The 27,744-nt window shown below is 39.5% G+C and overlaps 2 protein-coding genes across 2 annotated transcripts in view; one reads left to right on the forward strand and one right to left on the reverse strand.

Moving 5' to 3' along the window:
• Nucleotides 1-337: 337 nt before the first annotated feature.
• On the forward strand, nucleotides 338-3,474 carry gatd3l (glutamine amidotransferase class 1 domain containing 3, like). The gene is made up of 7 exons (XM_066644805.1): nucleotides 338-454; nucleotides 589-641; nucleotides 851-964; nucleotides 1,109-1,240; nucleotides 2,032-2,124; nucleotides 2,458-2,623; nucleotides 3,340-3,474. The coding sequence occupies exons 1-7, from the start codon at nucleotides 338-340 to the stop codon at nucleotides 3,472-3,474; spliced, it is 810 nt and encodes a 269-aa protein (XP_066500902.1).
• Nucleotides 3,475-4,920: 1,446 nt separating this feature from the next.
• The window catches only part of igsf9b (immunoglobulin superfamily, member 9b), a 48,382-nt gene continuing 25,558 nt past the window's right edge, over nucleotides 4,921-27,744 (reverse strand). Inside the window, exons 4-22 of the mRNA XM_066643251.1 lie at nucleotides 21,597-21,743; nucleotides 20,473-20,624; nucleotides 19,183-19,300; nucleotides 18,490-18,631; nucleotides 17,613-17,758; nucleotides 17,360-17,502; nucleotides 17,127-17,267; nucleotides 16,071-16,187; nucleotides 15,813-15,963; nucleotides 15,523-15,634; nucleotides 13,864-14,039; nucleotides 13,486-13,682; nucleotides 13,301-13,385; nucleotides 13,040-13,210; nucleotides 11,759-11,795; nucleotides 7,255-10,734; nucleotides 6,936-7,105; nucleotides 6,577-6,783; nucleotides 4,921-6,112 (exon numbers count right to left, since the gene is read on the reverse strand). Coding sequence (XP_066499348.1) covers nucleotides 6,590-6,783; nucleotides 6,936-7,105; nucleotides 7,255-10,734; nucleotides 11,759-11,795; nucleotides 13,040-13,210; nucleotides 13,301-13,385; nucleotides 13,486-13,682; nucleotides 13,864-14,039; nucleotides 15,523-15,634; nucleotides 15,813-15,963; nucleotides 16,071-16,187; nucleotides 17,127-17,267; nucleotides 17,360-17,502; nucleotides 17,613-17,758; nucleotides 18,490-18,631; nucleotides 19,183-19,300; nucleotides 20,473-20,624; nucleotides 21,597-21,743 — 5,879 coding nt within the window. The 3' untranslated portion in view covers nucleotides 4,921-6,112; nucleotides 6,577-6,589. The remainder of the gene's footprint in view (nucleotides 6,113-6,576; nucleotides 6,784-6,935; nucleotides 7,106-7,254; nucleotides 10,735-11,758; nucleotides 11,796-13,039; nucleotides 13,211-13,300; nucleotides 13,386-13,485; nucleotides 13,683-13,863; nucleotides 14,040-15,522; nucleotides 15,635-15,812; nucleotides 15,964-16,070; nucleotides 16,188-17,126; nucleotides 17,268-17,359; nucleotides 17,503-17,612; nucleotides 17,759-18,489; nucleotides 18,632-19,182; nucleotides 19,301-20,472; nucleotides 20,625-21,596; nucleotides 21,744-27,744) is intronic.

A 27,744-nucleotide genomic window follows, 5' to 3' on the forward strand; every position in this document is an offset into this window, starting at 1 on the left:
TCAGGGGTGAAAAGGGTTCATGGCTGGTCTCTTTTCTCAGTGCTTGTGGTGGTGTAGGTGCCGGTGGCCAAATGACTTAAGGTAATAAGATAATGGAGGCAGGTATTATTAGAGAGGTGTTGAAGAAAGGAATAAGGTTTGCTGCCACAAAGAATCTTATCTTCTAAGAATTTAAGCTTAGGAAGTGACGTCTCCTCAGATGCAGCGCTGGTATAAAAGAGTTCCATCTTGTCCAGAGTGGTAGAGGGTTACGTCTGTCCACAGGACCTTTGTTGGGTTGACCATCCCACCACTTTCTTTGGATTGACCTGTGTGCTCTGAACCAGAGAACCTGACCATGTTGGCATCAAGGGCTCTACTTTTAAAGCAAGCTGCAGCAGTGCTGAGCCGTCAGCCCGCTTGCCTGGTGCACCAGGGAGACTGGGGGAACTGGGGGAACACCAATGTTGCTGTGGTAAGCCTTCCAGTAATGCACATGTAAAACATAGATGCGTTATTTTGTTACATTAATGTTCTGTATTTATTGTGGAATTAAAAAGCACTAAAAACAGAACTGCAGATTTAAAAAATGTAATTGATCCTTGGTAGGTGTTCTCAGGGTGTGGTTGGTGGGATGGAACCGATGTTCATGAGGCTGCTTAGTGAGTATACACATGTTATATCGCTAGCATATAAAGTATTACTCTGGCTAACAGAAGGAACCATGCACAATATACGGTGTTAGGCACTGCACATCACTAGGATCATAACAGAAATTTATTTCAACTGATGTTAAAATATAAATAGCAGATAGAGAACAATGCAATCAAATTCAAGATGTAACCATGGCACTTTTTTGTTTTGTTTGAAGCACCATGTACCACTTGAGCCGTAATGGCGCTCGCTTTCAGATCTTCGCTCCCAACCAGCAGCAGATGCATGTCATGGACCACATGAAGATGCAACCCTCCTCTGGCGAGAACAGGTCACATCCCTCTGCTTTCTTAGCGAGATCATGAAACAAAGCACTAAAAACATCATGACCTCATGGTAGCAGTTCTTCTGTAACTGAAGGGTGATGATGATGATGTTCAAATGTAAACCTGTGTTCCCATTGGTTCCTTCGCAGGAATATGATGGTGGAGTCTGCCCGCTTCAGCCATGGTCAGGGCATGATGCAGATGCAGGATCTCTCCAGGCTGGACGTCAACAGTTTTGATGCAGTCATCTTCCCTGGGGGCCAAGGCATTGTCAAGAACTTGTGAGAAATACAGACAAGGGGAGGGTTAATAGCAAAAAGGAATTAAAATGAACTAAACACACACAGAAGAACTTTAGAGCTGGATTCAGACAAGACAAGTGTAATGAGGAAAACATCTTGCAAAAATGAGTTACAATACATTCAAGTCGAAAAAAGTCAACTGCGAAATGATTTAAAAAGGAGAAATAGGGTTGAAAGAGAAACAGACAAAATACAGACTGTAGTCATGGATATAATTATTGGGAAGCTGTGGGAAGTGTAGAGTGAAGGGTAAGAAAAATCTCCATTACCCTACTTGGCAAAAGCCCACTTCATCCCACACAACGACATCTTTAATTTGCCTCTCCTCAAACCAGAAAGTTCTAGCATCCAACTGTGTTTGTCACCTCAGCCTCTATTCCTGGGAATCTAAGCTTCTTTGCAGGCATTAGTATCATCAGCCATATGGATAAGGCCTTGGCGTAAATACAGTCAAAAGAAAAGATTTACTTAAGTCACTTGTTCAGAAAAAAGACAGACTGTATTTTTCTGTTACAGCAGTGATAACATAGAAGGTATTCTGGCTTAAAGCTGTTTAAAATTTGGTTAGGGGATTTGGAAATGTAGTCATGGATGTGGATGTGTTCACTGTCACGTAGCCTCTACTGTAGGTCGGCTCAGTAAACAGTTGTAGCTTTTCGGCTCAGCACTTCTGAGTGGTCTTTGATATTTCCAGCCTTATGGGTCAACGTATGTGCAACTGTGTTTAAATCGGATTTGTTTTTAAGCTCTTTTATTTGATGTGTGTGCAGGTCCACCTTTAACAAGGATGGAAAAGACTGCAAGCTTCACAATGACGTGGAGAGAATCCTGAAGGAATTCCACCGCTCTCGCAAACCTATTGGGTAATTTAATTTAAATAATTAGGTAGTAGTGTAACACTCTCAGAGCAAAACCTTGCATCATTGTTTTATTTTATATTTTTATTTATTTCATTAAAAAATATGATTAATGACTAAATAGAACAGCTACAGGATTTGGTCGAAATAGAATATTTTTGCATTTAGCTTTCATTATTTTTCTTTTTACTATTATTTTTTCCTTCTCCTGAAACGTTAACACAGTTTTGACAGCCTCTGTATGGGATCAGAAAGAAAGTTACTTACATTGACTTAGTTGAGAGTCTAAGCTCATTAATAAACGAAACCTGAATTTTTTAACTCCCCTCCACCCCCCAGTTTGTCCAGCATGTCGCCTGTGCTGGCCTGTCGTGCGCTGCCAAACCTGGAGGTCACCATGGGTTATGAACGAGAAGAGAGCAGTCGCTGGGGACGCTGGCCCAACACCAACATGGTGCAGGCTGTCAAGAGCATGGGGGCTCGTCACAACATCCGCGAGCCTTACATATCCTTTCTTACTGTAACATAGGGATAGAGAGGGACAGATGAAGAACACAAAAGGGGTTATAAAGAGTTGCATAAAGAAAAATGATGGAGCCTCATGGTATAATCGCAAAGAATCTTACAGACCGCCACACATTATCATTAATGAATTAATCTACTTTAAGCTGCAGCCGTTTGTTAAAACAGAAATAAAATTTAACCACAGCTTGTACAATTTCCATTAAAAAAAGCATGAAATGAAATGGGATGGAACAGCTGCACATGAGCTAAGTTTCAGCAAACTCAATTTACCAAAACTTATTTGTTAGGAGGGTATAAACTCCCAAGCATGGAATGGAGGTCTATCTAATACAACTGGTATGTGCTGAAATGTACTTTGTGAAGCAGAACTCATCATCCCACCTCAGCACATGATTTCAGGAATGTTCTCACAGCTGTATGAAATCAAATTCTGAAAGAAGTGTCACACCTAGTGTAAAGCATTCCCAGAAAAGTTATAGGGTGTTCATATGAAAGAAATGTTAGATGAGCAGGTGTTTATAAACATAACAGTATTTTGGGTTATGGATTCCAGAGGAACAGGTCTGTGGATGCATTTTTAATACTAAATATTAAGCATTAGCCTTCATATTATCACAGATCAGGTGCACTTGCTGCATTTATGGTTTCTTTTTATCCAGTCAAAAATCTTTGATCTTCCTTAACTCTCTGTTCTACGAGACCTATGTGGACGAGAAGAACAAGGTGGTCAGCACCCCAACCTTCATGTGGGAGACAGACTACCACTACCACTACATCTTTGACGGCATTGGAAACATGGTCAAGCATGTGATGCGCATGACCTCAAAGTGAGTCCTGTGAAGAACGCAGTGGAAGGCTTAAAAATGCTGAAACTTTAGGTTGACCTGAACCTGCAACTACGCGGGCATACAGAGTGTTAAATAAAATAACCATAACTACGCAGTTTGTGTCTTACCCTGTCATTTTTTTCTGTGAATTGTGTGTGTGTTAAAGAATATGCTGTGCATTACTACTGGTGCTTAATAATAAATTACATATTACACATTCCGTAAATAAAGTCAATTTATTTAATAAAAACATATAAAAATAACAATGACATTAATAAAAATGAAATATAAGGGCAGTTATAAAACCAGCATCTTTTTCTGACCAATTTGTACAAAACTTCAAAATCATCTTTGAAAAAAACATGAACAATCTTTGTATTACAAAATGTACATTGTTTTAAATATATGGTAGATTTCTTTCTTACAAATCTAAAATGAAAAAGTAAAAAGTACAACTTGTGCAACTTAAAAAAAATGCCTTGACAAACACTGTATTTACAAAACACTTAAAACACATAGACAATAAGCAACAAGACAACACATACCACCACGAAGACAGTTCAATATTTACCGTTCACATTGACACAGTTTTATGTAAACATGAGTGTGTATTTTATGGTCTCTGTCTAATCTTGACATAAATATAAAACAAAGCCATCTGTATTTAGTTAATAGTAAAAAAAAATAACTTTATAAAGCAGTTGACAATGTGGCTATATTGTATTTATGCCTGTAATGTTAAGATTCAGTTCATCATAACAGAAAATTAAACATATAAACTCACTTTCTTAGCAATGTGACAAGCAATACAACTGTTACAGTCAAAAAGTTGCTTACAAACTTATATCAGGCACTGAACAACTTTCTGAAGTACTTAAAATGTATACATTTTCTCTATTAGTGGAACCATTGTTCACCCATTATTGAGCCAGCAGTGCAAATTAAGGTGAATAGAAAAGTATGTGCACTGGGTGATGACTGACACTGAACATTACTTAATACCCAAATCAAGCACAAACACAGAAAAAGGAGGAATGACATGAAAACTTCTACTTTCTTTTAAAAACTTACTTTGAACAACAAAACAGTTGCAAATTGCAGCTTGTTTTAATGTCCTTTCTTAAAGCCCCACTCAGAAATCACTGCAACAAACAAGATTTTTGCATAACTAAAACATCAGTGCTTTAAAAACAAATGTGCAACGATAATGTTTCAAATCTTATTGTCTTTTAAATAAACTTGGCATTCAAAAGTTTGGAATAATTATTCACATTTATTATAACCTTTTTATAAATATATTTTTAATAACTTTTTTTTTTATTATAAACTAACTATTAAAATATAAACAATGTTTAATTCACAATTAAATGTATTGTGGGAAGACTTTACTACATGATAAAATCAGTAGTAAAACATTTGTTAATACAATGTATCAAAAAAATAAGGCATTATGGATTTCTGTTATATTTAGTTAATTCTTAGTTAATTTATAGTTAATTCTCGATGGTATATAACTTTCCCAGTTAAAGAATGCAGTTATAAAGCTTCTTACAAATTGCGTGAAACGAACAGAAGATAAACATTCAATTAGGATTATTCTATATCAGTGTATATGTATGATGAAATATGTGATATTAGTTATTGTATTTAACAATATTAATTTAACATTATAAACAGTGATTCCAAACTCTTCAATGGAAGTATATGTCAGTAAGTGATCAGAGGCTTGAGTGGACCTGTCCTAACTTTGGCATTAAAGTTCCATATATTTTATAGAAACTTAGTAAGTATTTAAAGAAATGTCCCTTGTCTGAAAACTAAGAGTTATTATGCACCGTTTAAACACATGACAAGCGAAGTATACAATCATATTGTAAGATATTTCAGTCAGTGCTTTTTGAATCTCCATATTGTGTCACAGAGCAAAAAACATTTTCTTGTCACAGAAATTAAAATTACATATAAAAACAGATTTCATTTTTCAGCATGCCATGTGTTTCATGGAGTTTTTCTCAAGCAAAGCGGAATTATATCTGGTGTTAATGAACGGGGCACAATTGCTTCACAATAACTGCTAAAAATGTGGATACCATTTGTGGATACCAGTTTTAGACCATTTTAAAGCTCACCACATTCAGATTTCTATGAATTAACCAACACTGAAAACTCCTTCTTCACATGGACCAGAACATTAAAACTGATTTAACTTGTTAGACCATACAATCTGATTGTCCAAGCACACTTTCATGTTGTTCAGCCACTGTGGTTTTGGGGTTGTTTTGGTTTAGGCAACATAATAAGTGACAGACACCTCCGTGCTACTGAGATCTTCTTCAAGGCTCTTCAATGAGTCTCACAGTGAAAAATGCATTACAAAGAAACCATGTGCACCAACACTTTGAATGTTTTTGGTTAAATGCAATTAGATAGCTGCAGGGCTTTTCTGACAAAATCACTACAAATAAAGCAGATTTTTGCCATCAAAAAAGGAAAATGCACCTGAGCTCAACCGCTAATCTGAATCTTTTATCAATTTTGATGCACAGTTAGTTTTAGGGCAAGTATTAAGGTTCTGAGTATGAGTATTCCCCTTCAGTACAGCATTGTACCTAAATGCTATTTGTCTCCTTCCTTTGGAAGTTCTGAAAGGAAAAGATCGGAAAGTTCATTATCAGATCAAGATCTTCAAAGTATGATATGCTTAAACGTAAAGAAATTCTCAAAATGTTTCTATACTATACTACAAAACCTCTGAAATATTCATAATATAGTAGTCAATGACCACTATTTTTAAAATTCATTTAGACAAATATCCACAAGGTTCAAAGCATGAATAGCCATTAAAGCACTAGTTTGGCAAACATCTAATTGACAGGTGTGTACACTTGTGATGACCTTAGCTTAGTTCTGCCTGACACACTCTGCTGCAAAAACTGGACAAACTAGTAGTCTCTCACAAGTGAGCTGCTTGTTCTAATGCAACAGAAAACCCTTCCAAATCATGTCTTGGCTGATCAACTACATCTGCATGTAGAGGAACTCTCTTTTTGCAAAACTATTGCTTTAATGATCAGTGGTTTAAAAGGAGGAGTGGAGGGGAACGGACCAAGGCAGTACTCTCAGAGCAGGGCGGAGCCTGAATCCGAGTCTGGGTCAGAGGGAAGGCAGGGGTCTTTGGAGAAGGATTCCTGGGCCCTGCGGTACTCCTGGAATTCCTGTCTCAGGGCATTGAAGCGTGCCTCACTGAGGGACCGACCATACTGGCATGGAGGAGGATGGGAGATCGGGGGAAGGCTGATAGAGGCGTATGGGCCTAAGAGGGGAGCAGTGCAGAAAAAAGGGGAAATAAACAAAACAGGTGAGAGGTAGGAGGCAGGAAGTCAGAGGAGGTCACATTTGTCCCAGGTCCATTGAGTGGAGTGTAAATTAACATTTCCAAAAGCTTAAGATCATTCAGACCCTCACCTGTCTCTTGCAGGTCCTGGAGGCCAGTGGTGGAGCGAGGCCGATCTCGCCTGAGCTCTCTGCCTCTCCCCATGGCTGCCTGCTCCATCTTCATGGCCTCCAGGAGATCAAGACCCACTGGGCACTCAGTAGCATCCCACTCATAACTCTCATCTACTGATGTATTCCTTCTACACACATGTAGAAAACACAGTCAGAAATACATACAACATGTGGAGAAAAATAATGCCTTTGAATGTAAAAAAAAATTAAAATAAATAAAAATAATGTCAAGCTGTGGTGAGGTCACCCCTCTGAGATGTTTGTGCACCAGCTTCACCTTTTTGACCTCCGCTCTCGCAGGTCCATTTCTGCCTTGTGCCTCTCACCCTCCTCTGTGGTCTCTGGAGAGCTCAGTAAGGTGGGAGTGATAGAGATAGACTGACGGAGGTGTCCATGCCCATATGGCCCCACACTCCCCCTGCCACTGCTCTGACTGGCATAACTGGTGCGTCCACACTCTGCCCTGTTATCCCTGCCCTCAACATCCACGCTACCCTTGCCCATACTCAAGCCCCTATGTACCTCCATGTGAAAGTCTTGATCCCGTGGAGGAAAGGCTGCTTGATAAGGTGAGGGCCAGCTATAACCCCTAGGCAAGAATGGCCTCTGAATACCCCTTCTAGAATCCACAGGATGTATAAACTCCACCCTCATTGCTGGTCTGGGTGGGCCAAAGGGTCGGAGGAGATCCTGGGGCACATACTTGTGCTGAATTGACCTTAGCGTCTCTCTATATGATAGTGGACATCTGGAGGACTCTGGAAAGACTGTGGCTTGTCGACGTGGATCTGACTCACGTCTGTGAGGATCTGAGAGTATTGAAGCATCTAGCACTGGGGGGCCATGGGGATGTGAAAGATAAGAAGGGTTCATGTATGGGTGCTCACTGTAATGAGGTCTCTCCAGATTATGGCTGCTTGGCGGCTCAAAGGAGGCTGCTCCTTGCCAAGGGGGACCAGGTCTTGAGTTAGAGTTTGCAGGTGTGCGACCCAAACTGTAGGACTTAATCCTTACATCTGGATGAGGGAACTCATCTCTATAACAGGTCTCAGAGACATAAGCCCGGGGGATTTCATAATGCTCCCATCTCTGGGAACCTAAACTAATGGATTTCTTAAGGAATGGACGGGGCTGCCCCATGCCCGAAAGAGTTCTACATGGACCAATGCTGATCGACTTCTTCATAAAAGGCATGGGAGCTTGAGATATCCGTGAAGTTATTTTGTTAGGCCTATTGTCCTGAATATGAGATCTCTGAGGTTGTTCTGATGACAATTCTGCTATATTTTCAGCTCGATCAGAACTATTAGAGATTACTGTTGCTATACTTCTAGCAGCACTCATTAAAGTCTGTGCTGGGTTCACCTGGGTGGGCTGTTGTCTTTTTTGAGGCATTAATGGCTGAGAACTTCTTCCTTCATGTGCTCTAATTTGTGATGCTCTACTATTTGTTTCAGCAGATTCTAATTTTATACTTGAATCTCTATGGACCAGTCCTTGACAGGGTTTAAAACTCTGCACATTTTCAGGTTTAGACTGTTCTACAGAAATATCTGAGGTGTTGAGGTCCACCAAAACTCCACTTTGCTGACTGTTATTCATTTCTGAGTGGTCTTGTCCATGGCTTTCCCAGTTCTTAGGGACCACATCAGGCTCCCGACTTAACAGAGCAGAGTTTTCTGACTCTGTGTTTGGCAAGGAAGATTCTGCTGGCTGACTCACTTCAATAGGTTCATCTACACTCATTTCAATGAAGCCTGGCAGGCTCAAGTATTCCAGGATAGTGCTGGTTTGCAGAGAAGACACCTTGGCAGGTTGGGGTACAATTTTGTCTTTTAATGATTCTGACATTCTTGCAATGGAGAAATTAGACTGATCACTCTCTCCCTCATTTTCAAGAGTCAGAGGAGAAATGCGGGTTGGGCTATCACTGAATACACATTTGTCACTCTTGCGGGAGCGTGCCCTGATGCCCTCCTTCTCTGCCTCAGGCTGTGCACAAGAGGAGCTTAGCTCATCTCCTGCTTTGCTCTCATTGCTTTGCCTCTTTATTTTGGCCCCTGTATTCTGATGATCATAGGGGAGGGTGGAACATCCAGAGGGACTGTGGCTCAACTTTCCTCTATAATTAAGGTTTGTCTCCTCTACATTAGTGCTGCATTTGGGGTAATTATAATGAGAGATTGCCTCTTTTTCTCTTTCTGCAATTGAGGGTAGGGCTCTTTCAAATAACTTCTCAGATGGCTGAGGACTACAAGAAGTATGACATGAGGATTTAGAATGACCAGAATGTATCTCTATTTCTCTGTCCTGCCTCCAGCCTTCATCTGCCAGTGTCCTTGAGCAGGAAAGCTCCTGCTCTCTCTCTGCAGGTCTTTCTGGGTGCCTGACCCGTGTCTTGCCTCGGTCTGATCCACAGGGAGAAGGACTTTTCCTTCTAGGAGAGAGGAGTGAGAGAGAAGTGTACTGTGTGACTGGTGAATATGAGGAGTCTCCTGCGACTGAATCCTGTATTGCAACCTGCGCTCTTCGAGGTGTGTCTTGTTGCAGGGAGAGAGGTGTGTTTCCCTCTGCGAGGTTCTGCATAGGCACCTGGCTCGTAGGTGAAGTCACAGGGCTGATGTCCCACTGAATGTATGAGGAAGGAGAAGAAGGGAGTATTTTCTCCACAGGACTGCTGGTGCTGCCAAAATAACAACCTCTACGATAATCTGAAACCCGCTGGGCTAGGCTACTAGGTCTTTGGCTTTTTTGTCGGAGCTGGATGTCTTGAGGTTTCCAAACAGGGTCCTCTGACTCAGCCCCTGCCCATCTTCTAAGGGGGCTTGCAGATTTGGCACGCCTCTGCTCCTTTTCACGTTCCTGTGCTCTTCGGCTGGCGGTGTAGCTCTCCAGTTCCCTCTCCATCTCCTCTCTCTCCTTCACTAGTCTTAGGCATTTGTTGAGGTTGTCCCTCTCTTGCTCACTTCCTAACTGAGAAACCATGGTGCTGGGTTCAGTCAGCTGGCTTTCTTTGTCCATGGACTGGTAACCAGACTGGTGCAGCAGTCTCTCCATCTCCAGAACACGAGCTCTCCTAGTTAGGCTGGGAAATACATCCTCCCTGTTATTAGGAAGGCGGTATTTCTTCATTGAGTCACGAGCTCTGTTCTCACTGCAGTCAGAGTAGAAACTGGCCCTCTCCAGAAGAGCCTCTGAACAACTCTGCTCCTCATCAGAGTAAAAACAGCCATGGCGGGAAAAGTTTCTAGCCATTGCCTTTACTCTACCTGGAGAATGTGGGGGTCTCCCATGGTCTACAGAGCTGACAGTCAGTCCTGGAGTTTGCTCTTGCCTCGCATCCTTCTCTGAGTTAACTGAGGTTGATCTGGGGGAAGCTCTGAAAGAGCCATTGTTGCTGCCTCTGCCAGGGGACTGGGGGAATTCCTTTTTTAGGTGCTTTTTGATGTGCATTGGAGTGGAGCCTTCTGTGTATGGCTGGACAATGAAGCGGCCATCTGGGCCTCTGGATATAGATTCAATGGCAGATGTTGGGGATGGCGATCCCCCAAGGTGACTTTCAAACAGAGTGTAGCGTGGAGGTGGAGAGGATGAGGAAAGAAGCTGCTTCTTCTGGTCCTGGTACTCGCTGCGGCTTCCTTTGTCAAAGGAGGAACGATCTGAACGATCAGAGGAAGAAGAGTTGGGGAAGAAGTTAAGGGGAGGACAAAGCTTCATCTTCAGCATACTGTCGGGGCTGTCAGCAGGCGAGCGAGCTCTAAGAGAAAAAGAAGCAGGGATTTGTCATAATGCTCATTATAACTCATAATTGTCATAATCAACAAACTGTATGACTATATTAGTAAACAAATAGTAGTGTATGTATATTTCTCCAGCCATAATAAATGAAACATAATACAAAGGATTACAGGACCTATGTTACTCAGGAGATATGTTGGTAGGATATATGTCAGAAGTTGTTTTATTTGGTTGTTTTATTTATTGCTCGTGAACAGTTAGAGTTAAAACACAGGGGGTTTGAGAAACAGACTGACGAATGCATTGCAGGAAAAACTCATTTCAAAAGTCCAAAAAAAGATCAAGGGTAAATAAACAGAATAAGCTAAGACAGAGAGAATAACTAGACAGGAACTGAGAAGGGCAGTACCACAAACGCAAACAAGCACAGATGCAACAAGGATGAACACGGGATAATAACAGAGCTGTGTCTGAATTGACACTATATTTACTGTTTTGGGCTCTATTTAGAGTGTCAAGCTAATTAGTATTGCTGTCTGAATTCTTAGTGTATGACACCAACTACATTAAACTACAGGTAAAACTACTGTAAACTACATTAACATTTCCACAATTCATAGTGGTGTCAAAATTAGAATACATTTTTTTGGAACCTCTCTCTCTCTCTCTCTCTCTCTCTCTCAGGGGACAGCTGAATAAATAATTCTCACGTGTAACCATTTCAGACACAGGTAGAGACTTTGCAAACACATTCATAAAGAACTGAGAACTGTATGATGTCAATGAATCCACGATTCATTGTAGGTGTTTGTGTAAATGAGGCAGAGGAGTAAATGAGCAACATGAGCAATAAAGACTCCCCAGAGGAGAGAAAACATGACAAGTTACTACCCTCACAACACAATTTTAAGGACCATTAAATCTCTGTACAACATTGTGAGCTTATAATAACAATAAAACATGTAGTGTCATGGGCAACGCTTTTTAGGTCATATGATGGAATTTTAAGAATGGTGGTAGGCAGAGTACTGATGGAAACTTACTGTGAAGATGGGCTCTTCTGGAAGGCAGAAGGGATATCTGAAACGGTGGGGGAGGATGCAGAGTTTTTACCATGCCACACAAAGAATGAGATAAACAGTCAAATAATGCGATGACAAAAACTAACTCTTGACTGAAAACAAATGGATCATGCATTAAATGAGCTTTCAAAGGCAAGCAGGCATTATGATTTGGTTACTGTATATTCATGTAAAAGTTTAAGGGTCACACAAATTTTGTTGATGTTATTGGATTTAAAAATCATTATCTTTGCATAGTTGTGTTAAAGGAGACGTTGACGATTTTAATAAAAAAAAACACTTTCTAAAATTCTGAGGATATTTACTCACCATTTGCTAGCTCTACAGCTGAAACTGGTCTAATGTGTTTACAAAGCCCTAGTGTCTATTAATGGATTAAAAAAACTTGTCTTGATCCAGTATGCTAGGCTTTCTCTCTCTGCTCATGGCAGAAAAGTGGCAATTTGGAGGATTTTAGACAACAAAGACACCACCAAACGTTGAAAAGCATGAAATGAGATGAGGATATTGCTCTATGCCTGCTCCACAGGGGGGTAACATTGACATATTTTTGCTGTGGATGGAACAGACTCTAAATTTGGGAGCGTGATAACTACATAAAAGTAATCACATACCTAAAGTACAACAAAACTAAACAACTCGAGTACCAAATGTGTTTCTGTGGTAATTCAGAGTGAATAAAAAATTTACAAAGTAAACTTCAGTCATCTACAAGTTTGTACATATCAATCATATTGTTCCACATTAAAAGACACAGAGCTTCCAAACGTGAACAAACCAGAGAACAGCTTTTCCCTAAAATCGTTGACGTCCCCTTTAAATTTAAGCTTTAAAGCACCTTTTCGCTCATTTCAATAATTATCTTTAAAAAACAAAATATCTGTATCTATTTTCTGTGGTATAATTGGTAAGAAGCAGCACAGAAAGTCTAAAGCTTTTATCTGCTTAGAGAAATTGGAAACAAATTGGATTTCAAATAGGCCAGATTAAAGTTAGCTAACATTCTGTCAGATTCAGAGTAGCAATATGCTTATGTCAGCTTGAAATCGCTCTTGCTCAGCATTGCTACTCACTTCAGATTGTTTATTTTTTCGTGTGATACTATGTGAGACACACACACACTATATATATATATATATATGGTAATATGTCATTATTATGTAATTAATATATTGTTTAAAGGTGAAATTAGGGGTTTATTCCACTGAATCCACTGTTTGTTTGTTTGTGAGTTAGCTTTACCATCTCGTTTCTTTCTGCGGCGCCGTTCCCTCCTGTGGCTCATGATGCATGCTGTCACCAGTGAAAGAATGATAGCCACAAAAAGAAAACACACACCCCCAATTACACCAGCAAGCAGGGGCTCAGGAACAAAAGCCAGCAACCTGGGTGGAGCTGGGTACATCTCCATACCTGCAAAGCACACACTGGTGTATTAAATATAAATCTGTGTCACTTTTTTGTTTCCAAACAATGCCAACATGGCCTATGATATACAGTTACCATCAGTGGAGAAACTGACTGATTCACTGGGATCACTGGTTGTTTTATCTCTGCGTGACAGAAGCCTCAGTTCATATTTGGAGTCCTATGATAAACAAATTGAGCAAAAAGAGTTACAATTTATATGAAAAGGTTTTACGTTTTGCCACATGAAGGTTACACACAAAGAAACATGATGTATTTACCCTTAGCAGTCCCTGCACCATCATTTCTGTAACATTGATGCTGATTTCTCCATCAAGTGTAACCCACTCGCCATCTCCTTGCCTTGCCTGTAGCATGAAGGCTGTGAATGGTGATTCAAAAGGGGGTGTGGACCACTGCAGCAGCACTCCCACTGCTGTGCGATTGATTGACAGTGAAGTGGGAGGGGGTATTTTTGCTAAAGTAGTTACAACAGTGGGGGGATTTGTTGGTGGAGCTGAATATAAAAACAGAAAACACCACAAATCATGAGTCACGTGAATAATTGAATTGCTAATATCAGAGACTTTCATGCAATGAATTTTAAATTGTTAAATGTTTTGTTACATTTTTGTTAATCTGATTAAGCCTATACTGACCTAAGGTCCTTATGGTGACAATTTCACTGAATGGACCAGATCCTAGCTTGTTCTGAGGCAGAACACTAAACTGATAACTTGTGGATGCCTGGAGACCCGTAACAAGGAGGTTGGATTTTGATGTGGGAACAGGGAGAGATGCCCACTCATGCTTCCCTCTGGTAGTAGGCTTCACCCTGAGAGACAAAACAACAGCAAAATGTTAATATCAAAAGGAGTTGAGGAAGAAGAAGATGGTTCACATCACAGGTAAAGATGAGAGTATACAGCAAACTCTTAGAGAAAACAAAATTAACCAAAAAATTGACATTTTTAATAGTTAGGCGTAAAACAGAAATACAGCAAAAACACTTAAACAACTGATATTTTGTCCTATAAATTTAATAAATGTACCCTCAGAAACCTTGAAAAGTCTACTTTTCAAATATATTCATGAAGAGAATTAATATATATTTAGAGCGTTGTGAGAAAAACTTAAGTACAGAGAGGCACGTTTCAGTGTATGAGCAAAAACTTGTACTTTTTGCTGTCGGTTTACGAACGGCCAGGACGCATGTTAATGCCAGATTTGAACAGGCTTTGAGAGAGTGATTTAGGGGCATCAACCTCTCAGATTACATCGTCTCATTTCTATGACAGCCATTTTTCTTTACTGCAGGTGGCCAGTGCACTGTTGAGTCCAAGACCTCTCCCAAATGAGGCATCTCTTCAACTGGAAATTTTGGAAAAGTCCAAATCAGATTTGGTCAACGAGCATATTAAGGATTTTAGTGTAGATGGCTTCATAAAAACTGCAAGCCAGTTCAGTCACTCAAGAGTGACTGCAATGCTGCTTCACACAATATTTCCTGCCAAGTATACAGTACTGTGCGGAAGTCTTAGGCACCTAAGATAATTATATATACTTAAAGTAATGCCTTCTCAGTAAGCATGGTGCTTGTATTAAGTTATATATAATCACAGTAAATAAAAAAATAAAAATATAATACAAATAAGAAATATAAAATGCTTTTTTTCCTATATATTAGTAGGTGTGAATGAGTTTGAAGAACAACATTTGGTTCAGATTCTTTTTGATTGTATGAAATTTTTAAATCAACCACACACAATATTTAAAATCATTACTTATTAACCGGGAAAACTAGGTATTGGACGATAATTTCAAATAAGAGATTTGTAAAAAGTTAAACCAACACATTCACACAGTTATTTGGTTTAATTCTAATGTTGGGCTTCATAAATCTCATAATCTCTGGTGCCTAAAACTTTGGCACAGTATTGTACATCATAATGTTCTTCAATGAACATCATTAGAAACCAGGAAATGAACAGAGTTTCTCGTACAGATCTGGATCAGTCTCTTCATATCACTACAACAGAGCATTTCACAATTGTGCCATTACACAATTCTTAATAAATGGTGAGCAAACTAAAATCACTGTTGTTTGTCTGACAAAATAGGGCTTCTGCAGTAAAAACTACATTTAATTATGAATACATGAATATGTATAACACTGACTCAGTGGCCATTGACTTGGTATTGTTGGTTTAATGCTGCCCTTGAAGTGAAATAATTGGGGATCTCTGTTCTAGACCATGTAATTGATTTCCAGGACCAAAGTTAGGCACTCCTAATTTAGACCAAATGAGATCACTGACCAGACAGTAAACTTCTGTGTGTATCCTCCATCAAAGCCAGGCTCCCAAGACACATTGGCTTGGTTTATCCCTGGATCTACTGAGACTGAAGTCACAGCATGAGGGCTTGTTCCTGCCAGAGAACATAAATGGAAAAGTAGTTAAAGGCAAAAAAACTAAATATATCTTAGCTTCCATGTCAGATCAGGCAAGGAATGCCAAAGGTTTGCGTGTGGAAAAGTTTTTCAAATGTGCTTTTGTCAACCTATATTTGTTTTAAAATATACTATAAATCTGTATTCTTCCCTTACCCAGCACCAAAATTGTGGTGCCTGTGCTGACAGTTGCCACTCGGTTGGTAGCATGACACTCCCATGCCCCCTGGTGGTCTTTGCTGAGAGGACGCAAGACCAAAGAGCCATTTGCCAAGACAGTAAATGAAGTTCGAGGAGCAGAGCCAACCTGGAATAAGAAGTCAGAAATCACAGTTTGTAAAAAGAAACTCTGTTTGAAGTTTATATTAGACGTATCATTTTTAAGATTTCTTTTATTATATTATTTATGCTTACCTTGCTCCAAGTTATATTGGGAGATGGGTCTCCATGTGCTTGGCAGGGTATCATCAGTTCTCTACCCACCTCTTGCAGGTACTCAGACTTAGGGGACAGTCGAAAAGAGGGTGGATCCTGTGAAAGAAATAGGATAAAGAAATCTAATAAAGAGTTGTATTTTATCATGTTGTTTCTATTACATATTACAGTATTGCAAAATAAACATCCATGTATGCATTACATATACCATGTGTATTACTGGTATAAAATTGTCTTTAACTAAAGCACAATAAACTGGAAGTTTGACAAATTTAAATAAAAAATTATACCACAGATATAAACTTAAAAAATGTTATGTTTTTAAGAGATTATGATTTCTGCCCCCTTATTCCAGGTCTGCCATTAGCCCTTCAGCCCTTTACTGTCTTGGCAAACGATCATTTGGTTCTGTGTCCTCTCAGCAAAGACCACCAGGGGGCATGGGAGTGTCATGCTACCAACCATGTGGCAACTGTCAGCTTTCTGTTTTAAATTTCAGCTGCTTTATTTTAGGAGTTTAATAAAGATTCTCAATAACCACCTGCCCATGATCTGCATATTTCTAATAAACAGTCATTTGTTCAACTCTATTTCCTCATTAATCACCACCATCACTGAAATATTCATCATGATTTCAAGGACTTTAACAAACACTCACCCAACGAGAGGTTAGGATAAGCTTATGATGTAAATGTTATTCTAATGTGGCTATTGACTGAACAGTAAGATAAGATTTCAAGTTGTTTCTGAAAGTTGTTGTCTGTGCATCAAAAACATGTATCTCCAAAACGGCAGTGGAAGTCAATGCAAAAAGATTTTATTCCAAGTAATTTTGATGCATTTCTATTGGTCCATGCATCATGACTTTTTCACATTGTGTGAAGGACAGCTGCTGGGTTCTAATGATATAGTAAACTAAAAATGGACAAAAATGTAGACAATGTTCTTAATTGGACAGTGATATGTTCATTAAAATACTGTTAAACCTTCACACAGAAAAAACGGTTTATATTTATTTAAAAAATTCTTCCATACCTCCAGGATAACTTTGGTAGGCTCTGACTGGCCCATAGTCCCATAGCTGTTGTACGCTGTGCAGGTGTACATGCCTACTGCATCATCATTGGCTGTGGCTATAAAAACAGAGCCTTCTGAATTTACCATCCAGCCCGGGTACTAAATAACCAAGACAGAGAGGTTAAGCTTAACTTCAGTGACAAAGAATATTCTGTGGTAACTGACAAGCTGACTGGATCATTTTTCAATACCTGGTCCAAGTCCAGCGTGTCTCCATCTTTGGTCCAATTGACATAGAGTATAGGAGGCTCGGCTTGGACAGGACAAATAATTTTTCCCTCCATACCAACAGGAAGGTATGTTTCCCTGGGCATCCGCACCACCCGTGCAGGATCTGAGAAGAGAGAAAACCACAAAAAAGGAGTGTCAACAAAAAGACTTAAAACCGAATACACAGGATTTTACAAAGCTAAAAGTACATATTTAGTTAAGCCCAATGCTTACGTTTCACTTTGAGGTAGGCAGATGCAGAGGGTGGAGTCAGTAGCCCATTTGTGGGAACGCAGGTGTAATTTCCAGAGTCTTCTGGAATTAATCCAGGAATAAGGAGAGTCCCATCCACTAGGATTTTGACACGAGTTTTTAAGGATCTATAGATATGCAATGAAGTATCAAAGACAGATATTAGTATGTCTGCTTTCATGGTGCATAACAGACAAAAAAACCCAAAAAAAATATTTTTTCCAGTCGACCTGCCACAGGAATAAATTACAATATTCTAAATACTTTGACAACAAGTCCTGTTTTGGTCCAGAGCCTACCTGGAATCACTGGGCGCAAGGCAGGAATACACCCTGGAGGGGGCGCCAGTCCTTCACAGGGCAACACAGACACACACACATTCACTCACACCTACGGACACTTTTGAGTTGCCAATCCACCTACCAACGTGTGTTTTTGGACTGTGGGAGGAAACCGGAGCACCCGGAGGAAACCCACGAACTCCTCACAGACAGTCACCTGGAGCAGGAATCGAACCCACAACCTCCAGGCCCCTGGAGCTGTGTGACTGCGACACTACCTGCTGCATCACCGTGCCGCCCTTTTGCGCACACAATAAACCCTAAAATATTTAGCTATCCTTACTATAAAAAATAAAAAGCTGCTTATTTTATTAAAGAAGCAGATTAGCTAGGCTTGAGCTAAATCACACCTGTTATGCTTATGTTTTTATAATGAAAGTACACTCACCATATACTTAGTACTATAACCCTATGAGCTTATCCGTGAATTAAATCATTGGTTTCCTTATGTGCCTGATAATGTATACACACAAGCAGGATCTAAACAGTTGTTCCATCAGTTTGCATTTACAACTCACTCAACATGAAAGACATTTTGTCCTTCTTTCCACCACTCGTATGTGAGGTTAGATGGGTATGCTTCAGCCTGGCACTGCAAAATTGCATCCTGGGACATATTCATGGTGGTGTCCACTGGGGAAATGAGGATGACTGGAGGACCTGTTGGACATTAAAGAAGGAATATAACAATTAAAACATAAAAATTAAACAATTTGATGATCAAATAATCGTATAAAGAATATGTCTGAAAACTAATCAAGGCAAGAATTAAAGCAAAAGGTCAACCACATAAGTATTCCTTTCATAGTTAGAAACACTAGCTTTTTACTCAACTAGCTTTTAAACACTGGTGGTCTTTCTTGAATGAATTCATACATCAATTGATAGTCCTAGAAATAAACCTCAAAATGTAGTGTACTTTAGCCATATGAGCAATGGGTGGCACTGTTTCTTCAGTGAATTATAAAGCAGTGTTTGATCAATGTCTAGATTATAAAAAAAACTTTAACATACCTTGTTTGCCTAAAACAAAATTGAAGTTTAAGGAATTGTACCAAATTGTCAATGTAGGTCACATGGTCAGATCCAATGATTTGCTTCTCTAGATTAAATGTTAATGCGTCTTTAGCCATATTAACCTGGTTAGCCACACGGTGTTCACAAGTACCTCTACCTTTCTTAATCCACAAGGATGAGACAGGGTCACTGACCTTTGACCTGTAGGTGAGTAATGTGGGTCAGGTTTCCTTCAGAGTTAGACACGTGACACTTATACATTCCTGCAGTCTCCCTGGTTACCTTGGCCATAGACAAGGTTCCATTCAATACCTGATTGGAAAGATGAACATTGGGTTAAAAAAAAGAGAAGAACACACATCTGTGTCAGCTACTGTCATCTGTAGGTTGCAGTGATTCCTTCTTTCTTTCCCAACTTCTGAAAATAATTTCTCTTTGATAAATATCTTGTTTTCCGTTCAGTTTTTTAAAGACGTGCCACTGATCTAAATTAAGCAAATCTCTTCGGAAGGTCTTGATCAACTGGTTTTCATGCTCTGACAAAATATGTGAGCTTTCACAACCGCTCTAGTGATGTTGGCAGGGCTTACAGAACTTTGGGAAAATGTTTTATTAGAATTGGTATCTAACATTCCAGTTTCCAGTTTAAAAAGGTGTCCACCCACGCTGGTTGCTCAACTCAATGACACATAAACATCAAATTTTGCCTACTTAGATAGATAGGTTTTTTCTTATTGCATTTGAAAACAGAAGTCTGAGATCCATATGTTTAGATGGAAACTTTACTTCATATATGCATTTCAAACCTGACTTCAATGTTTCTTCTCTACATTTCATTTATTACTTGCAACTTTGACAGTTAGAGAAAATATTCACGGAAAAGTGTCTGTGGATCCTTTGTCTAGAAAACTGGTCTGATGATTTATGTCAGTTTTGTCTTCAACCCCTGACTACGGGGGTTACAGAAATACGGATACAGAAAGGCTTGGGCCAGGGGGACCAATTCTCAGATAACAGAGGAGGTTTGAGAAGAAAGCCTGTCTAGTATATCACATTGTCCTATAAACTCCCCATACAGGTTTATTCAGTTTTTTGATTGGCTTCAGAAGCTCTTAAAGTACAGTTGGACTTTGTAGCTATAACTGTAATTTGTGGATAGTCTAAATACTGCATAACTGTAAATTGTGGAAGCCTCTTTCTGCTCTGCTAGCCATCTAAAATGCTAAATTTGGCTAGAAGTAGTCAGGGTACACATGAGTGACTAATCCTGGGACCCTATATTGCATTATTTCAATGACAACACATTTTTCTGATTCATTCATTCATTTATTGTCTGTAACCTCATATCCTGATCAGGGTCACGGTGGGTCCACATTTTTGTGGGTGCTCCCTGGCACTTTGCCCTCTAATTAATCTTTCACATAACGTGTGTGTAAATTTGTTTCAATTTAAAAACGTTCAGATTTTTAATTCAGCTGTAATACCTCAATCATGTTATGTCTATCCACTGTGTTGTCATCTTTTCTCCATGTGATTGTAGGTTTGGGATTTCCATGGGCTCCGCAACTAAGGGTGAGTGATTCCCCTAGTAAGACCTCCAAAAAGGCAGGTGGTGTTTTTATAAATACTGGAGGAGCTGCAGTGAAAACAAAGAAAGGAAAGAGAAAATCTCTTGTGATTTAACTGTACTGTTTATTTAGTCTTCCTTGGGCAAATCAGTGAAATTAAGTAATCACAGCCATTGTCACTTAATCACTGAAGCATGACTAAATCCCTAAAGCACAAAAAACAAAGAAAAGGTAGACTTGCTTTCCCAGAACTGCTTTGCTTTTACTCAAATAACTGAATTATACAACAGTCTGATCAGTTGTTGAAGTAAGATTTTTTATTATTATTATTCTATTTTTTATTATTATTCTCACTCACTCACTCACTCACTCACTCTTATAATATACACTTTCACAGATAAAAGACATCACACTGAATAACTGAATTCCCTTTCTAACTGTGGACCAAGTGTTTAGAGGCTACCATGCTGCCTGAATCCCTGCTTAAGGTTATATTATATACAAAAGAACATTGAAATACTTTATGGTTATTGTACTCAAATGCATGTGAATTAGTGGTGTCAAATTTTTAAGTTGTTTTTTTTTTTCAATAAAAGCCCAGTGATTCCCTGTATGCTCCAGACTGACTGACACTCTGATCAGGAGTGTGGTCAGAAACCACATGGATAGGACACAGGAGAATCATAAAATCATACACCTATACAGTGAACCTAAAAGGTATGTGGTTTCATAAAGTGGTCAGTGATTCAAAATACAAGGTTTGTGATTTGCGTAGGCCTTATTCACACCCTGCACCCTGGGTGATGAGATTCACAACCCACAGTGTAGTTACAATCAGATCAGTATGAACAGGAAGTATGAGTATGAATATGTAATTATGACAAAATCAAAATACTCTTGTTAACAGTAAAATAATTATTTTCTTTTCAAACTATATATGTTCTTTCTACAACCAGTCATCATATGATGATGATTGATCTAATTACTAAACAATATATATGATATAATGTGTCTCTGAAATCACATCAATGCTGGCAAACCTGTGATGGAGAGGAAAGTCCATGTGCCATTCCTGAACTCATCTGTAGTTCTGTCCAGCAGAAGGATACGGCACTCAAACCAACCTTCATCTTCCAGAGTCAACTTGTCTACCAGGAGCGATGCTCCTTTGGTCAAAGACACACGGCCTGAGGAGAGAGAGAGAGAGAGAGAGAGAGAGAGAGAGAGAGAGAGAGAGAGAGAGAGAGAGAGAGAAAATGAATTTTAGAATGGAGCATAAGTAGTGCAGTGATGAATTATTCTCTCAAAAAAAAAGTTTAATGCAAGACCAGTGAGAATGACTTTGTATGAAAAGCAGAAGCAATCAAAGCATTGTTTCTGTTGTATTTTAAGTGATCGAAAATGGATATTCATAGATTTCAAAAGCAAAGATAAACTTCGGTTTCATGCAAACATGAAAAACTTAACATAAGTATATTCAATTGCAACACAGACAGGAACATATATAAAAATGCCTCATAAAACTGATCTCACCTCCTTTTCTGGCCATCGTTCCCCTTTTCTACTCATTCTACTTCTGACAACTGGCTCTTTGAAACTTGATCTGTGTGTTGCCTGGTTACGAGAGCTACTCTTTCAAAGCCCTGACCAGACGTTTCCTCTAGTAGGCCTCTCTTTCATTTTCTCCTTTCTTGTTGATGTTTTGGTTTTTTTAGGATTTGAAATTATAACACAGCAGATGTTGATTGTGTCCAAGCCAGGGACATTTGTGACAAGAACTGGAGATAATAGCAAGCGGAATGCTGTAATAAAGTTGCAAAGAAAACTGAAAATGATTACTTAGTGCCAATTTAGCCATGAAATTGTTACGTTTTGGCTGTTGAAGAACAGTACATATAAACCCATATTTTCTCACTTCATAAAATGAATATGACTTTTTATTTTACTTAATTCCAGGACTGAAATGATAGACACATTTGAGTCTTGAGTGTAAGGAGAGGCAGGATCAGATACAATTCTCATTGGCTTAAACTGGAAGTGTGGGTCAAAGTAAAATGCATGCTTGTTTTAGACACTTACAGTCTAGAATGTACACAAGTACCACTAGTATAGCGCGGCATATATGCAATTATACCTCCCTCTGTGGAAATGTTATTCACGTTATTATCACCTAATACGCGCAGAGATGTTTGTTTGTTTAATGCTCAGCTCTGATTTGACCAACATAGAGAGCAAAAATGCCATACTTATCCAATCACAAGTTGAATTATTAGCACTCCTTTATTTGTTGGAACATTTTCCGCTACCATTCTTTTCCTGCCATTTTTGAACAATGCCATTTCCTGCCATTTTTGAACATTAATTCATTCTCTGTAATCACATATCCAGTTCAGGGTCACGGTGGGTCTACCTGGAATCATTGGGCGCAAGGCAGGTATACACCCTGGAGGGGGTGCCAGTCCTTCACAGGGCAACACACACACACACACACATTTGAGTCGCCAATCCACCTACCAATGTGTGTTTTTGGACTGTGGGAGGAAACCGGAGCACCCGGAGGAGACCCACACGGACACAAGGAGAACACACCAACTCCTCACAGACAGTCACCCGGGGCGGGAATCAAACTCACAACCTCCAGGCCCCTGGAGCTGTGTGACTGCGACACTACCTGCTGCGCCACCGTGCCGCCCCCTCTATTAAACACACCTATCTTGTTGGCCAACGTTGTAGATGTATGGCCAGAGAAAAGTAGCTCATCTGTTGCTGCACAATTTGTTTCCGTCATGATGAGATCATGATGTTAAGGCTGATGGATGTATAACATCAGGAATTAAACTATTAAAGCACACTATTTGATTTATTCTATCTATTACACAAATTATTTATACATATATATTTATATACATATTATTTTCAGGCCAATGATATTCTGCATTTTATTTTTCTTATGTATTGTTCTTTTACACAATTCTTTTAAATCAAGTACACATCATACACATATATTGATGTATATTTGGGAAAATAGTGTGTGTTTACATTTTGGGTGGTGTTCCCTAAAATGGCATAGTGTTCTATTTTAAAGTAATTTGTTCTACTAACAGTTGATGAACAAATGGTAGATGTACATGTTATATGTGGCTAAGTTAATTATTACATTTATTGTACAATTGCTACTTTTTGAATGTTAACTTGGGAAAGCTCTTTATTATATTAAATTCTACATATGTATATTAAAAGTAACAATGAACCGAGCAACCCATAACACATAATGCTGATACAAAGCCAGGTACATTTTTACATGAGATGTTTCTTGAAACCAACCTTGCTTTGTACATTTCAGGCAAAATTAAATAATTAATTTGATCTTTTATTTCATGAAAGCCAAAAGAAAGAAATCAAAGCAAAATGCGACTATGCTCTAAACAGAATCTGCACCACCGGAGACCACCTCAGGTAAGAAAGTCTGAAAATAAATCAAGCAGTCTCTTAACCTGGGGACTTATCTTTCAAAGCACCATTTTAAATTAGCACATATACTGACAATGAATGAGCCTCAGAATGGCTTGGGGCTTTTGATCTTTGTTAACTTTTGCATTCTGACAAGGCTTAACAGATAAATGGGTTTGCATGATAAAGGCCCCAGCTCCACCACTTTAAAGAGAGTTAAATAGAGGTGTCGTTTCTAAGGGTGTGTCTGTGTTTATGCTCTCATAAAAAAGGGGTGCTGTGATCATGGATCAGGAAGAGTAAAGTGGTTATTAAAAGGCAGGAAGGGGAAAATATGCATGGAGGTGATAGCAGGTGTGGTGGAGCCTGGGCACAATCTACTCTTATCTGCTGTATGTGCTCCTCCCTTCTTTTCCCATTTCCGCCCAGCTGGTTTATGGTCCAAACAGCACTGGAGAATATTGTGAACAGAGTGTAATTTAAAATTTAAGTCACAAATTGCAGTCTTGAAAGCTGTTCTCCAAAAGGGGCTCAGCAAACAAACCAGCAAAACTGACCAGTGCTGAAGTTGTCTGCATTTCCAAAAAATCATAAATCCAGATGAGAAAGCATCAATATTGCATATTTTGCATTAAAAAGGATTCTCTTGTTTATTGTGGGGGAATTCAACCAGTAAAGCTCCTGCACAGCACACACAAAAGATGGCTGTCTGTGACCAAACAGAATGATAAACTTGGTTGATAATTTGGTTTAGGTCAACAAAGTCACAAGTGATCATAATACTGTGTATGCAGTCTTACTTACACATACTTACACATACACACACAAATTACTGACTGAATGTGCAATATCTTCAGCCGTCGCTGCACGTGTGATGCCAACTGGTGTGGTGAGAATTTGAGCCCCTCTACTGAACACTTTAACCCTTTCCTGCTGTGGACTGTCAGTCCATCAATGGGAGTCAGAATGTGCTCACTGCCACCCCTCTTAAATCTCAGGTTTCCATAGTGATGGAACCAGGGACTGGGAGTTTGGATTTGAATTCAGTTGCTGTAGAAACAGGACACAAGGAAAAGAAGGAGAGGGAGGGCGGATCATGGGGGAGTGTGTTTGTGTCTGTGATTTTGAAAAATGACACATAGGGGAGGGAAAAAGGACATGTTTTGATTCAAACAGACTAAAGGCTCGTGACAGAAAAGGCAAAAGGCATAGGAAAGAAGGAGGCAGAGGGAGAGATAGATAGATAGCGAGAGACAGAGACAGAGAGAGAGAGAGAGAGAGAGAGAGAGAGAAAGAGAAAGAGAGAGAGACAGAGAGAGAGAGAGAGAGAGAGAGAGAGAGAGAGAAAGAGAGAGAGAAAGAGAAAGAGAGAGAGAGAGAGAGAGAGAGAGAGAAAGAGAGAAAGAGAGAGAGAGAGAGAGAGAGAAAGAGGAGGGGCTGTTTTTATTTGAATCACAGCTCAAAGAAAGCTTAGCAAGTGAATGAGAGATGCAGGTTTGTTTGGGCTTAAATGAGGAATTTCGCTGTGGGCTCTGTTGCCTGGCTTGCTAAGATTTTCATATTAGTGCATGATCAAAATGAATACCTGCTGAATGAAGAACTAGAGAACTTTCTCTGTTATTATAGCAGTAAAAAACGTATATATAATAAATAAATAAATAAAAAATTGGGCATGCCTAATTTTAATTAAAATTCAGCCTTGACGAGTGATGACTGGCTGCACATAAAACAACAAAACAAACAACCACACTCAAATACAAACTCCTGTCGCAAACGCAATACAGACATTCCTTAAGAGATGAACTGGGGATACAGGATCAATAAACTCTACTCAACCAAAGAGCGCTGGGTGACCTCTGACCTCCATGACCCCATAATTTTCTTCCAGACGCATACATCAATCCACACAGTGTTATACTGGCATAATGGCCGCTTCATCTGGCCAATGGTAACCAATCACAGTCAGAGAATCCCAGACAAAGACAATGAGATGCAGCTCGTTGTTCCTCTCCACCTCTATTATTTTTCCCAGTTCCTGTGTTCTGCCTTTTCAGCTCTGTCTTCAACAGTGTTGTTTTCTGACTCCTTTTTTGTTCCTTGTCATATTTTGCATACGCCTCATAATTTTCTTCATTGGTTTTTGCTCTCCGCTTTACCATATATTTTACATTTTTATATTTGTTTAGTTTTTACTATATGCTCTTTTTTTGTTAATCTTATTCACTAACACCTGGGGACTTTTTTCCATGATTTCTACTCTATATCCCCACATAACTTCCCCTTATGATTTTTTTTATTAATTTGTATTTTCTACCACCCGCATATCACATGATGTCTCCCCACCTCCTGGGTCCCCCTTGCTATTTTGAAACGTCTGTCCAATGTGCAGTGGAGGGTATAAAAGTAGGGGCTGTGGGTGCCCCATGGTGCTCTGGCCTGTTCATAAGAGCCACAGTTAGGTTGTCTCTCATGTGGGTGGTAGGGGAAAAAATATTACAGCTGCTAAAAGCCTTTTTCCATTTGGTCCTACATTAATTCAGACATTTTTCTTCATTGTTGCACTGCCCTCTACTAAACTGAATTTCATCCACAAAAGAAGCAGCTGTACTTGGCTACTCATTGGGCCTTTTTCCTCACTGCTGAGAAAAAAGAGAGTACGCAAAAATTTATGCTCATCTGTGCACTGAGGCAACCTCTTCCGTTGGCTGCGCGTTATATTTAGTTTAGCCTAGTCTATCTTTTCCATTTTGTTTTGTTTATGCTGATCTTCTCCATCCCCTCTTCTATATCCCCTCTTTTGTCTGTGCTCAGTGGAATGTACATATGCTTGGTAAATCTGCAGCCATTTGCTGGCCCATACATTAATGCACCCATGCACCAGGGTCTTGCGCTCCATGCATATGCTATAATAATATACAGCACTTAAATTCAAATATGGATTGTTGTTTTTAGAAGGCTTGTTTTTCTTTGTTCCATGCTGTACAGGATTAAGGGGAGATGTGGCCCTGCTGCATTTTGGGATATGTTTTGATTTGAATACAATCATAAGTCTCAGGGGCCCCCTCGAACCCCACCTTCTGCTGTCGCCACAATCTCCCCCAACCCCACCCCTAACCCTCCACCACGCCTCCCTAATCAGTTTAACCCTCTTATGAATAGCTCTTTGTCATGGGATAGATTACAGTTAACTCTGCCCTGTCGCTAGCTCTCTCTGCACCAGCGAACAGAATGAGGCCCAAGAGCACATGGCTAAGAGAAAAGAAGTGCTCCTGGCACAGCCCACACGCACAGGACCTACAGGCCTGCCTCACCCTTCAACCTGCTAAGGCTTAAGAGTCCACACTTTATTAGAAACCCTTTAAATGGTTCTGTGCCTTGGTCTGTAATCAGGATACAACTGGGTGATTCCTGAGGTTTGACATGTCTTGCATGTTCATAAGGTAGTGAATGATTGCTAGGTTTAGTGAATGAATAAGTTTCAGTCAACACTGCACTGACATTCCTCAGAGCAAAGTCAGCTCCACATATCAGGAAGTTGGAAGTCAGTATACATTTATGATTATTTATACCCCCTCTCCATAAATTAGTGACATGCCTTTTTCTTTTCTCAATTATGAACCCTTTAGCTTCAAACAAACATTTATTTTCACCTTTTTAACATATATTTCAGATGTAGCTCTTCATTCAAAGTCAACAGTACTGATCAATTTTCCATAACTATTTTTTCAAACTATTTGT

This window comes from Hoplias malabaricus, chromosome 14, assembly GCF_029633855.1.
Source record: "Hoplias malabaricus isolate fHopMal1 chromosome 14, fHopMal1.hap1, whole genome shotgun sequence".
Classification (NCBI taxonomy): Eukaryota; Metazoa; Chordata; class Actinopteri; order Characiformes; family Erythrinidae; genus Hoplias; species Hoplias malabaricus.

Coding starts and splice junctions, on each gene's coding strand:
- gatd3l (XM_066644805.1), top strand. CDS start 338: ATGTTGGCATCAAGGGCTCTACTTTTAAAGCAAGCTGCAGCAGTGCTG. Junction 642..850: donor GATGTTCATGAGGCTGCTTA/GTGAGTATACAC, acceptor TTTTGTTTGAAG/CACCATGTACCACTTGAGCC. Junction 2,125..2,457: donor CGCTCTCGCAAACCTATTGG/GTAATTTAATTT, acceptor TCCACCCCCCAG/TTTGTCCAGCATGTCGCCTG.